A 14,541-nucleotide genomic window follows, 5' to 3' on the forward strand; every position below is an offset into this window, starting at 1 on the left:
AAACTACCATAGACCAAAAAATGTGTAAGGGACAAAAATAATTATTGATTCGTATCATTTAAGGACTTTTAAGGTCTATAGTAGGGTCATACACAAGCAAATATCCTTTTCTCTCATTTTGCTGTTATTTTTGGCCCAACTGTGATCTCCTAAAACAGGAAAAAATACTACTTTAATGTTTTTTCCTCCATGAGATGGTCAAGAGTGACTCTGGTAAGCACCTAGGTAAGAGGATCAGACTTCAAAATTTGTCTTCTGTCTGCTGTCATTAAGAACAAAATAAAGTTTTGGAGGTGTGCGCAGAGCAAAGACTTAATTGCCACCAGAAGATAATACTGTGTGTGAAAGCCTCACAGCTGTCATTTTTAAATGACAGCCTAGTTGGACAGTTCTAGACAAAATATATGAAACCTCGCTAGAGGTGATGACTCAATAAAATTGCGCAAATTCATCTCAGGRATCTGGAAAAAGCAATTTATGAACTCAGCAAGAGTTAAAATTAGAGTTTATTTTGTATCAGAAAACTTTCCATGTTCCAGGGCAAAGGAAATGCTTCGTGGGGGAGCTTACTCTTTACACTTTTACAATTTCTCCTAACAACTTCTTGGTGGTAGATTTCAGGAATGCATTTAGCTTACAGGTATAGACAGCACACTTCAGACAAGGTTTTTTGTTTTATGCTTTCTTGAGTACTGAGTCCAAGTATGATCAAAAAAAAAAAAAAAAACAAAAACAAAACAAAAAAAAACACACACCATTCTGGCTACTATGCATCTTAGACTGAAATCCAAAATTAGGTTTTGAACCACAGTAAATGAGTTATTCATGGTAGTAGAAAGTTTTATGACATTAAAATAGCTAACATAACTACTTTACAGAAACAGTACACCAGGGCTTCCTAAATATAGAAGATCTCAGTTTGTGAGAAAAATGTTGTATTTTTTTAACTATACCTAATGAATAAATGTATTTAATAATTCAAATTATCGACAAATCAGTCCTACTGTCTAAAGTGACAGTCAATCACAATACAGCAATTTACTGCAAATTTGTGGCCAAATCATTTTAGGGTCTGCATATCAACTGAAAAAAAGAAATCCCACCACACATTTCTGAGATTTTTTTTTATCTTTTTCTTTTTATCATTTGAAAGTTAAATTTAAAATAGAAAAAAAAGTTTTTCCTTTAAAAGAAGTGTTCTGTTCATACACAGAAAAGATGTTCCAAAACTGTTCATAGCATGTTTCTATGAAGCTAGTTTCTGTAAACGTCCCGCAAGAGCACAAAAGCTAAATCACTTAAGCAGTCATTGATTTTTTTAAAAAAAAACTGACAAGATAGACCTACTGTCTACAATTTCTACTTGCAAAGGCTGAACTGTAGATTTATTTATATATGATGAAAGTTTAAAAGGAATTAGGCAGGCCAAAATGAAGACTGGGTAACCTGAAATCCACAAACACTAACTTTGCCTCATTTTTCTCTGAAAACCACAAATCCTGACTTTGTGTAATTTTTCTATACACATATAGTTAAAACAGTCTATGTTAAAACAGTCTATGTTAATTTATGCTCATGTATCTTGGTAGAAGACAAGAGACCAGATCTAGCCCACCAAAAGAACTCCTTTGGCACTTATCTTTCCATATAATAGGTTAGTTAATTTATTGGCAGTCACAGCAGGATTGTACATGTAACAAAGAAATGGAGTATGACTTTATGTCTTTTCAGTTTGGTTTGAAGTTTAAAAAGCAAGTTTAACTACTCAGAGCTCCAACAGACTCTGAAATCCAAAAAATGAATAATGTAAATAAAAAGAGACTGTTTGGAATAATTGTAGTATATTCCATTCTGTGACTTCCTCAAGTATTTGTTGGGTAGAATGTTTCTTCCTATCGCTAAACATATCTCTTTCTTTGCATACAATATTATGCAAGAATTGTTTATTAATAGAATATCACAAGTTGAATGAAAACCCAACCTTTCCAAGAACTACACTGTTTCAACTAGAAAATGCTAATACTACAGTATTTATTTCTGAAACCGTGAACTGAACATTTGCAGAAGTTTTGAAAGTGATGTTTTCTCAGAAGAAAATATGGAAAATGTGAATGGCAGTAATAACAAATATCACAGAGAAAAAAAAATCACCATCACAGCACAAAGTTACATTTGTAGAGCTCAGTTATTCCAGTGAATTAAAAAGCTGTTCTAACAAGAAAGTTTGGTCTTGCAGAAAGTTTAGTTTATGTATCTTTGCTTCTAGAACCATTGATTTTAATTAAAAGAAATTAATAAACCATTAATGCGTTACCTTCTGGAAGAAAGGCTTCGCTATAGTCCCCTTTTTGCCTTCCTGTTATTTAAACAGTACAACAATTCAGTGTACAGTTCCATCCAACACTTATCAATATATTACCTATAACAATTAAGCATATTTTAAAGAAAGTGTAAGAGTATGTGTCATTTAAAAAAAAATCTCTGACAAGTTCTATTGAAGTCAACAGGAGAGCTGAATTTGCCCATCCCGTTTGAAAGCAACTATCAAACACACACAGTCTACTCATTAAGAAAAACAAATAACCTTTCACAAAATAATTAAATATACACATAAAGATAAGATATACCTCTATTGTGGGATGAGTATTATGCTTATAAGCAGTGTACAGTGGAAACTGAATCTGAAAGATTTTTGCCACACACAGCAACAGTTTTTCCTTCTCATCAGTGCTCCATAAGTTAAAAGCATCAGTGTTCTTTGCAGACTCCTCCTCTGTCAGGATACAAGTTCTTGTAGAATCTAATTTTTTCTCTATAGATTTTTGCCGTTCTCCATTTTCTTCTTCATGAGACTCTCTTTCTACATTCAGGGGCTCATCAGCTTGATTGTTCTGATCTTGCCATGTTGAATCTATATTAATAGTGCAATGTTTACAGAGCTGGTCCCGCAGAGCTTGAACTTGAGCAATCACTAAGTTAATAAGCGCACATACTACTTGGTTAAAGATCTCCAAATGCTTATACTCCTTGAAACAGCACAGACATTGTCTGTAAGAAAACAGAATTAAAAAAAAAAAAAAATCAAAATTAAAATTTCTGAAGTAGCTAAAGCCAGAATAGCTAGAATGATAATCTCATGAAGACTGGTTCAATATGAGCTAATAAGGGGAAAGAAAGGACAAATTTGAGTATTAAAGCAACTGACCAAAAGGAAGTTTCACGTTAAAACATTTTCAACAACAAAATATGTGACAGAGTCATAAAAGCAAGGAAATTCAAATGAAAGAGACTCTAAACAACATCTAATTAGAGTCACAAAGATTTCCTTAAACCCTATGAACATCCCATTATTTCCAAACGCTCACCGAAAACTGTGAAGTCCCTGTTATCATTCAGCAGCTGCCACTGTGACTAAAATATAAAAAAGGATGAATCTGGCATCTTAGGGGCAAGGTCACTGTACTACTGGTGAAGCAGTGTTCTTGAGTATGCTCCTGAATCCCTTTCCTCATCTCTCTATCAATAGCATCACAATAAACCACCTGACATGCTTGTCAGCTGTGTAGGAAATCATCAGTTTTTTTAAACCAACAGGGCTACAAAACAGTTTTATTTTTGTGTTTAAGAATTGATTGCTTTCTTTACCTACATTTGGAGAGAAACCCTATGTACACTAGCACCCTTTGCTTGTATGTGAAAGGGCAGTATCAACACTGCCTTCATTACTTTCACTTCGAAGATTCAGAGAATATTCCTGACTATCTACTCATGTATTGCAAAGTGAAAAGAACAAAGGGAGAACTACACATCATTCCTCTAGCAAGATAATGACATGATTAAAAGAAATTCAATCATCAAGTTAGAAAACTGTATTATAGCTCTAGTTACAGGCAAGGACAGATGGTCATGCCAAAGATATACTGTGTGCATAAACACCCAAGGCAGATACTCCCAGACGACAGGGTCGAGGGTATTTGCTTCTTTCACACAAACAGGGCAATTTCCTCACTGAAAAAAAATCGAAGGATATTTCCCTAGAAGAACCTAAATCCTGAAAGGTCTTCTACAGAAGAAAGTAATCAGTTAACAAAGGGGCCTCAACAAACAGTATATTAAAAGTTACATGCTTGTGAAAATCTTTGAGGTGGATTCAGCCCTTTCTCACTCAAATTCTGCTAGACAAAGTAACTGAAGTTGGAGCTGCAAACTCAGCACACCCACCGAAGTGCTCTTCCACTGTTCTCAAAATTTCAAGGAAGAGCCTAAAATAAAACCAACTTTACTTGCAACAGCCTCTGCTGTATCAAGTAAAAGGCAAGACTCCCAGGGAAAAACAAACATACAGAAATCCATCTCAAAGAACTTCCACTTCAAGTAAACATCCTTTACTGGATTCAGTATCGTACAGCATGACAGTGGACTGATTTCTTTGTATTTCATCCAGGTGTCTGCATGTACCTGTTTCTTCCACATTTGTATTTAAACTGGTAGCATCTTGCAGTAGAGACTTTTTTCCCGTTGCATCTGTACGGCATGGAGCACAATGGACTCTAGTCCATGACTAGGGTTCTCAGGTACTACAGTAATATAAAAATAAACATACCCGTTTCTGAAAGAAATTAGCAGGCAGGATATAGGGCAATAAGTCATCAGTGAGAGGTAATTACAAAACTCCTCTACAAAACAGCATTTAAGCTAGAAATTGGGCTTAATAAATAATCGGTAAGAAAAGATGATAAAACTCACAACTGCAGATTTTAAATAACAAAATGTCTACAACAGGTAAAGGATGCTGCCTTTTTGACAGAATGCAAACTTATACCCTTGAGCTGCAGTATTTAAAATATACACTTCTTGAATACATAGTCTAATTTACCGAAAAAAGCTCTGAGGATAATACTCAGTATTCTCTAATTGCAGGATAGAGAGAGTGATGGAAGCACTTAAAACCTTTTCTTCCAGGTATACAGCAAGAAAAGTTATTCCAATATCCCACATGTGAAGTATGACCTCACCTCTTTAAAAACAGATTCTTGTGATTTAACGGTAAATGTATTTTCACATAAACAAATGGAACAACAAATTGTAGGCAAAAACAACAGGTACATTCCTGGCATCTCCAAGGCATTTATCCTTGGAGAACCTATGTACAACAGGTCCTTTATTTGTGCTTACAAATTACCACCTCTTCTGACTGTAGCAAGTTATTCTCAATAATCATAAAAACCTAAAGCCTGCTGAACACTTTTCACATACCTGTATTTGAATGCTAATAAATACTGAAGAATTCTCCATGGGGCAAAGGTATATTATTCAAGATGAAAGTATTTGCAAAGTTTCTGTAGAAATTTTCATACACTCAAATGTGTCTACAGGAAAAAGAGCTCCATTCAAATCAAAAATAACAAGCTATTAAAAAAATGAACATGATACAAACATGTCTTCTTTGAGGATATGAGAATTCCTAGAAGGAAACTGAAACGGAAGCACTACATGAAGATGGAAACAAAGTGTCCTTCAGGATGATYTGCCAATTGATCTTCTGAAGGTAGATATTTAGACTATAGAAAGGAATTCTTAAGGCAGGCCTCAAACAAAGCAATATGAAAAATCCTCTAAAGCTCATTTGGAAGAGCAGAAAAGGGATATGAGACATTTAAAGTAAAACTCCTTCCCATGGCATCTTCTCCAACTTCCACTTTGACTAGGTTAAGGAGTATTTTCCATACCCTCTTGTAATCTGAAGCCCTATGACGTAAGGAAGGTTAAAAAAACACACACACACAAACTTGAAGAAAAGGAACAGTTAAATGTTATTTAATATTTATCTTTTCTTTAGGTTGCATTTATAATGTTATAGCCCTGAACAAAACAAATCTTTAAACAGAGCTTGATCCTGTTTGCAACTTTTCTCTAACAAACTTGATCTGTCAAGGAACAACAGGATTCTAGTTTCAGTTGCTGCTTATGATCACAATTTAAAATTTCTTCCACGTCAAATAGAGTATTGCAGAAGACGATGAATAAAACAAGCTTCTTTGGGTAGAATGTAATGAGGAAGAGGAGTCTGCTACCACAGGCACCTAAAACATGGCATGCCCTGTTTTCATTTGGAGGTTAAAATACCAGAAATACCTATCAGCAATTAAACTAACTGCTTGGGGGGAGGGGGGCATGGGAGGAGGAATAGGAAGATTTCCCAAATCAACAACTGGCTACGTCATTGGTGTCAGCAACAGGGTTTTGGATTCTATGACCATGGAACATGGTTTGAAGGCCAACAACTGGTGGGGAGAGACAGGATTCACCTCACCAAGCAGGGCACATTTGCCTTTGCAAACAGGTTGGCCAGACTAGTAAAGAGGGCTTCAAACTAGGTGTGTGTGTGGAGGGGGGGGGGGGGGCCATACAGACAGAGTAGACAACAAAACACAAGTTGGGTTGAGGGGCCTCCAATGGGTGCATGCAGCTGAGGATGTGCGTTTGGGACACGGATATGGGTGACCCCCATACAGCCTTCCTGGGAAACCTGCAGGCATGACCACCTCTCTGAAAGGCCTGTACACCAAAGCATGCAGCATGGGGAGCAAACAGGAGGAGCTGGAGATCTGTGCGCGATCGCAGGGCCATGATCCCACTGCAGTCACAGAGACATGGTGGGATAGCTCTCATGACTGGAATGCTGCCATGGATGGCTCTGTGCTTTTTAGGAGAGACAGGCCAGGAAGGCGAGGTGRTGGAGTTGCTCTTTATGTGAGAGAGCAACTGGAATGCATCGAGCTCTGCCTGGGGTGGGGAGGAGGAGGAGGCGGCAGTTGAGAGCTTATGGGTAAAGATCAAAGGGCAGGCTAATATGGGGGACACTGTTGTGGGTGTCTACTACAGGCCACCTGACTGGGAAGATAAAGTTGATGAGGCCTTCTATAGACAGCTGGAGGTAGCCTCATGGTCACAGGCCCTGGTTCTCCTGGAGGACTTCAACCACCCTGACATCTGCTGGAGGGACTACACAGCAAGGCACAAACAGTCCAGGAGGCTCCTGCAACGCATTGATGATAACTTCTTGTCACAAATGATGGAGGAGCCTACGAGGAAGGGCGTCCTGCTGGCCCTTGTCCTTACCAACAGACAGGGACTGGTTAGAGATGTGAAGGTTGAGGGCAGCCTTGGCTGCTGTGACCACGAGATGGTGGAGTTCAGGATACTGCAGGAAAGAACTAAGGCAACAAGCAGGATTGCAACCTTGGACTTCAGGAGAGCAGACTTTGGGCTCTTCAGAGACCTAATTGGAGGAGTCTCATGGGTTAAGGCCCTAGAAGGAAGGGGGGTCCAGGAGAGCTGGCTAGTATTCAAGCAGCACTTCCTCCAAGCTCGAGAGCGGTGCGTGCCTATGAGTAAGAAGTGCAGCAAAGGGGGCAGGAGACCTGCCTGGGTGAGCAAGGAGCTCCTGGCCAAATTCAGACAGAAGAAGAAAATACACAGAATGTGGAAGAGGGGACAGGCTACTTGGGAGAATTATAGGAATGCAGCCAGAGTATGTAGAGATGCTGCGAGGAAGGCTACGGCCCAGATGGAATTGAGTCTGGCAAGGGATGTCAAGGACAACAGGAAGGGCTTCTTCAAATACATCAGCAGCAAGAGGAGGACTGGGGAAAATGTGGGCCCACTGCTGAACGGGGGCACCCCCTGGTGACAAGGGATACAGAGAAGGCAGAATTACTGAATGCTGCCTTTGCTTCAGTCTTCACTGCTAAGGGCAGCCCTCAGGAATCCTGCAGCCTGGACGTGAGGGAGAAAGTCTGGAGAAGGGAAGACWTTCCTTTGGTTGAGAAGGATAGGATTAGAGACCTTCTGGGCAAGCCTGACATCCACAAATCCATGGGCCCGGATGGGTACTGAGGGATCTGGCTGTTGTTGTTGCCAGGCTGCTCTCCATCATCTTTGAAAGGTCCTGGAGAACTGGAGAGGTGCCTGAGGACTGGAAGAAAGCCAATGTCACTCCTGTCTTACAAAAGGGTCAACAAGGAGGACCCAGGCAACTATAAGCTGGTCAGCCTCACCTCCATCCCTGGGAAGGTGATGGAACAGCTCATTCTGGATGTCATCTCCAGACATACGGAGAAAAAGAAGGTGATCAGGAGTAGCCAGCATGGACTCACCAAGGGCAAATCCTGCCTAACCAATCTGATAGCCGCCTGTGATGGAATGACTGGCTGGGTAGATGAGAGGAGAGCAGTGGATGTTGTGCACCTTGACTTCAGCAAGGCTTCTGACACTGTCTCCCATAACATCCTCCTAGAGAAGCTCAGGAAGTGTGGGTTAGACGAGTGGACAGTGAGGTGGATTGAGAACTGGCTGAAAGGCAGAGCTCAGAGGGTCATCATCAGTGGCGTGGAGTCTAGTTGGAGGCCTGTGGCTAGTGGAGTTCCCCAGGGCTCAGGACTGGCTCCCATCCTGTTCAACTTCTTCATCAGTGAAGAATGAGGGGACAGAGTGCCTCCTCAGCAAGTTTGCAGATGATACCAAGCTGAGAGGAGTGGCTGATACACCTGAGGGCTGTGCTGCCATTCAGAGAGACCTGGACAGGCTGGAGAGCTGGGCGGAGAGGAACCTCATGAGGTTCAACAAGGGCAAGTGGAGAGTCCTGCACCTAGGGAAAAATAACCCTCGGCACCAGTACAAGCTGGGGGCTGACCTGCTGGAGAGCAGCTCTGCAGAGAAAGACCTGGGAGTGCTGGTGGATGGCAAATTGATCATGAGCTAGCAATGTGCCCTTGTGGCCAAGAAAGCCAATGGTCTCCTGGGCTGCATTGGGAAGACTGTTGCCAGTAGGTCAAGAGAGGTGATCCTGCCCCTCTACTCAGCCCTGGGGAGGCCTCATCTCGAGTACTGTGTCCAGTTCTAGGCTCCCCAGTACAAGAGAGACACRGAGCTACTGGAGAGAGTCCAGCGTAGGGCTGAGATGATCAGAGGGCTGGAGCACCTTCCATATGAGGAATGGCTGCGAGAGCTGGGCCTCTTCAGCCTGGGGAAGAGAAGACTGAGGGGGGATCTTATCAATGTGTACAAGTACCTGAAGGGAGGGTGTCAAGGGGACRGGGACAAACTCTTTTCAGTTGTCCCATGTGACAGGACAAGAGGCAATGGGCAGAAACTGAAGCACAGGCAGTTCCACCTGACGTGAGGGAGAATTTCTTCACTGTGAGAGTGACAGAGCACTGGAAAAGGTTGCCCAGAGAGGTAGTGGAGTCTCCTTCTCTGGAGATAATCAAKGCCGCCTGGATGCGATCCTGTCTAACCTGCTCTAGGTGACCCTGCTGAGCGGGGAGGCTGGACTAGTTGATCTCCAGAGGTCCCTTCCAACCTTACTGATTCTATGATTCTATGACTCCACTGAGGACAACTCTTCTGATTTCAGGCACAGCAGAGCCAAGGATATCCTAGGCAAAACACACGCGCACACACACACACACACACASACACACACACTTTCTCCAATAGTGGCAAACAAGGAATGCTTGCGGAAGAACACGAGATTTGTTTAAGTGGATAGAGACACTTCCTTAATTACTGAGAGTTAGAAAGAATAATCTGTAGTTCAGGGACTTTAAGAGCAAGAGATATACTAAGCAGCTCTCAAACTTTTCCTTTAAAAACTTCTCCAATTGTTTCTTGAACTCACACAACCCTCAGAGTGGCCCACGGCAAAGGAGTTCTGTAACTCAGCTACACCATGCCACCTGCTACATTAATTTGATTCTTCCTAATTCTTGTATTGGAAAGGACAGCAAATAACTCCTTAAGTATTTACTGAGTGAAGCTGCTGATCTTGCAGATCCTTAACGTATTTCTCCCTCCACTGTCTTTAAGATCTAAAAGATCTTAAAATTCTTTAAAATTTAAAAGTCTACTTCATTTTTTCTTGTGAAGAATTCATTCCAGATGTCTATTTACTTTCTGCACTACTGTATGATTTCTGAAAGGAGGGGACTTGAATTGTAAAAACTATACAGAATGTGGATATAACCTGGATTTATATAGGACATTATGTTTTTCAATTCGTTCTCTATGCTTTTCCTAATAGGCTTCAGTTTGGTTCTGCAACTACTGTTGAACACTGAATTTCAAATATCTATACTGTAAGTTATTTCTAAAATATAATATCCATAAAATTCCTTGCAATGCTGCTGCTAGACACCAACAAATGGGGAAAAAATCCATATTGGTAAAGAAAGTAGAATAGCTAAAATAACTCCTTTTCAAAATAAAATAATACTAGTAATCTAAATAATGTGCCAATAATTTGCTTTATCAGATTAATTGCTATGGGGTACCATTGTTCCTCATCTTGAGCCACAGTATTAGGACATTGAGAAAAACTTAATATTCAGTTTGTTTAATTCTCCTTCCCCCCAACCCTCAAAAGGAAGCCAGAAAAAAAAATCATGTAAAAATAGCAGCATACATTATTTGTCATTGTAATTGAGTCATTTACTACTACAGTTTTTTTATTTCTACAATCCCTAGAATAGTAGCCACATTCAAAACATGCTTTGTCCCATACACACTGCATAACATAACATTTGCACTTACAGTGGTAAAGTATTCTTTACCCTCCAAACATTACTTAGCTACACAACATGCCCACTTTAATTTACTCTACTTTAAAAAGTGCAGTCTACTGTTGAGATCCGGTATCATCAAACTCTTTATAAAAATACCTTTGCGTCCAGGAATTGATGTAAGCAAATATCTTGAGCGCATGTTCTTTTCTGAGCTGCAATCCATCACCACCTTCAATGTCAGATACTGAAGAAAAATAAAAACATATTAGCAGCAAAATAGTGTACAATTGTTGTATTTTTAATAAAATTTATCTTTGCTATTTGGGTAAAATGAAAAAGCATAGCATGAAAAATTAAAAAATCCACCTTGCAGTAATAAAAAAATTGGCAGTTAAGTTACAGTAACTTCATTGCAAAGGTTTTTCGGCATGAAAATGCCTAACATCCAAGTAAATGACCTTTTGATATTGCAAACAGAAGTCTTCAGCCCAAAATCTATGTATTTTTTGCTGTCATTAAATAGAGATGAGGCTTGGACACAACTTTGAAATGAAAACATCTTGGATTCTGCTGCGAAAATCAGTGATTCAGAATAGTTCCTTCTTATCTCTATCTCATACTCAAACGAGTTAACATCAAACTCTTCAACCACACAAAACAAAACTTTTATAAATCACAAAAGATGTTTCTGGAGACAATCATTTTTAACTGGACAAGGCTACAAGCTATATTGTGGAAATAATATTTTCCTGTTCCTTATAAATAAACTTTGATTAAAAATAGCTCATTCCTTATTAGGTAGCTGCAAGGTGCAGGGAAGTGTTTCAGAAATGGATGCACAGAAAAAAAGCTTTTAAATCTATAAAAGAATCTAAATAGCTGAATTCATGGGAGACCTGAGCATGAAGTCTCCTCATAAGTTTTACCGGGAACTAACAATCGGTGAGCACTTTTGTATATGAAGCTTCTTCAATAATTTTACTCATCATCCAGCTTTATTTATTCATTTATTTTTTAAGAGTCTGAATTTTGAGATGACCATGAGACCTCAATTTGCTTTTTCTAACCAGATGAACCCTGAAAAAAATTTATCAAGATAAGAACAGATGCTATACATGTAACATAAATGTAAAGTTATTTCAGACTTTTAAGTCCCTAATTACTACTTTAAACATAGACACGTGTCTACTGGTACTTAGTACTAACAAATCACCAGCTGGCAGTAAGGATAAGCATTTACCACACGTATCAGAGTCAGAAATCAGAACATCTATATTGCGAAATCCAAACCCAAATATTTCAATGAGATATTATTGACTGTCTGATTTTCATCAAAAAACACAGAACCAAACTCTAAGTCAAACATCAATTCACATCTGCATTTACACATCAGTGTATATATTAGAACACTGAATTTTGCCCATTGGTTAGATTTCTTTCTCCAACTACCAATGTACAATTCTCATTTCCTCCTTATCCTAAATTTCTGCAGAGTTCTACAACTACCTAATTGCAATATAAGTTGAGAACTCAGGGCTTTTTTGTGTGTGTTCCTTTCTTTTATAATAAAACAAACTTAAATATTCATTTCCAGATTTCACAGAAAATTTCAAATATTACATGGTTACACAGCTACTTCAGAAGCAAGCTCTGTAAGAAAGGTTCCCTAAAGGGAACAAGCTTTCCAGAACCCCCTACCTTAATCCCTTTTCTAACTTCAGCCCAACAAGGCCCTAGGTGATCTATCAATATCAGTTACCAAAAACTAAAGGTAATCAAATTCTGCTGGCACAGACCAGGAAGTAAATTTGAGAGAAATATCACTCCAGGGATTAATCACATAAAACAAACACTGATGTCTTCTTTGAAATATAATACATACATGTGTGCATATGTAACATCCATATTTATATATATGTACACACATACATAAAAAACCACACACACAAAAAGCAAGTCTCYCAAAAGGATACTATCAAACTTTAGAAATCACTTTTCTGTCTCACCCTTAGTAGGGCTTAAAGATCCCCAGTGCTCCTGGAGAAAGTACAAACTGACAGACAGACTCAAAGATGGACATCACTTGAAACTGCTTTTTATTATAAACAGGACAAATTACTGTAACACTCGACTCTCTTAAGGTGAAAGCACAGTGCTGAAGAAACCCAACAACTATGACAAACAATTTATGTTATGTTTGCCACAGAAGAAAGATCCTCAATCATACATAGTGTATCCAAAAAGCTTGCACAGCACAAAACGCACATAATACTCTTACAAAGTTTTCACAAAATTGAGAACTTCGTTGCATTAAGATGAATTCTTTCAAACTTGGCACAAAAACTCGTTAACCATAACTTAGTACCAGGGAACCTAATTCTAAGTTGGATGATTTTGCACACACATTTCTAAATCTATAAAGTTTGCCTCTTCCTCGTATCTCCCCACTTTAAAATACACCTTCTGAAAAGTACAGCAGTAACTCCTGATTTCTAGAGCAGGCTTATTCACTACAGTATTTTGAAAGGCTCTCAAATTTCCCTCTATAAATTTCAGTATAATTTCTTAATTTTAAGTAAATTGCCCCCAAAAAGTAGCAACTATAATTGCCACCTAAAGCGCACACACTCCAGAAGTTAAGGAAATACTGAAGTTTATGGCCCCGTGTAACAAAGTAGAAAGGGGTATGTGCTAGTTGGAGAAACCTGTTATTTCCCTGTTTATACATTCCATATTCCACACACGGACCAACTTTAATTGGTCTTATTTAGTAATGACTAAATAACACAGTGACTGAATACATGTGTCTTTTTTTTTTTTTTTGTACCTAAAAGTACTTCTGATCTTTTCTCTAAGAGTACTCAAAAAGCTCAACACAGGAGCAACCACACTGAGGTTGCAGTTTCCACACCAACTTAAGTTGATCTAAATCTGTGCTACAACTAAAGTCATGTTACAACTAGTCACATTAGAGATGCCTTCCTTAATTTACACTCTTGAGTTGTCTTCCTTCTCAACTTTCTTCTCCTCCTTTGAATTGYTCTAGTCATTTCTTCTCAGTTAAAGCCTCATAGACCTTCTCATCCCCCACTCCTTCCTTCTCGCTCTTACTTTGTCTCCAAAACACCTTTTCCCTGCTCTGGGTACACTTTCATGATCAACCTCACCCAGCTCAAGCACACACTAACAGCAGCAGTCTCATCTGTAGCTGTAGGTTGCAACAACTCCCAACAGTCATGAGCGCTCCTGTAGGAGCCCAGAGAGGCAGACCAGGAAACTGAGCTACTGAGCTGATTCCATTTACCAGTCTAGCAGTAAACTCTCTCTCTTTTTTTTTTTTTGGCTGGCTTGGCAAGCCACTGAATATTCAGTGGCAAGTATGTAAATCAGGAGGGGCTGGGAAAAAACGTGGGAGGTGCGYGAAGCTGAGAGAAGTAATCATCTTTGCAGGGATGGAAAACAAGCTTGGCTCACTCYATCTGCTGTAACTTCACCCTAATATTACTCATCTACAAGCAAAGAAACTGAAGATACTGCTGCTATCAGTGTAGCAAAAACAGAACTCTGAAGGCTAGATCCATATTGAGGCAAAACTAATCAGCAGAAAGTATAAAGACTAGTAGGCAAATTCTAGCTATTTTCTACAAATATGATGTCCTTTTACACCCTTGCAATGTTTCAATTCACTGACTCTATAGTAAGTTAGTTGAGATGCTTCTTTTGTCATCACAACATTATGCAAGAATGATCCAACCTGCTTAACTGACCCAAAATAATTATTAACTGCTTGATCTCTTTTACTATCTTCTAGTGCATATATTTTCAGACATTTCTTTTTACAATCAAACATACTTAAAATGTAATGGTTTATTAAAGTAGCTGATGAAGCCAAAAACACATAAGGGTAAAACTTTAAAATGTTTCAGGAAAAAAAAAATGAATTACCTCACTGTCATTCCCCATTTTACTTGGCCTG

General features: G+C 39.1%; 1 protein-coding gene across 6 annotated transcripts in view; it reads right to left on the reverse strand.

The window, feature by feature from the left end:
- USP34 (ubiquitin specific peptidase 34) overlaps nucleotides 1-14,541 on the reverse strand; it is a 147,806-nt gene that overhangs the window by 118,353 nt on the left and 14,912 nt on the right. For 5 of the 6 annotated variants that reach the window (XM_085299152.1, XM_085299153.1, XM_085299154.1 and 2 more), the window contains exons 2-3: nucleotides 10,722-10,809; nucleotides 2,628-3,048 (exon numbers count right to left, since the gene is read on the reverse strand). In XM_085299152.1, the coding sequence (XP_085155278.1) occupies nucleotides 2,628-3,048; nucleotides 10,722-10,809 (509 nt within the window). Of the gene's footprint in view, nucleotides 1-2,314; nucleotides 2,357-2,627; nucleotides 3,049-10,721; nucleotides 10,810-14,541 lie in introns of all 6 variants that reach the window. The other variant, XM_085299156.1, reaches the window with a different exon arrangement.

The sequence above is a fragment of the Rhea americana genome, unplaced genomic scaffold (assembly GCF_003343005.1).
Source record: "Rhea americana isolate MKP2758 unplaced genomic scaffold, rheAme1 scaffold_146, whole genome shotgun sequence".
Classification (NCBI taxonomy): Eukaryota; Metazoa; Chordata; class Aves; order Rheiformes; family Rheidae; genus Rhea; species Rhea americana.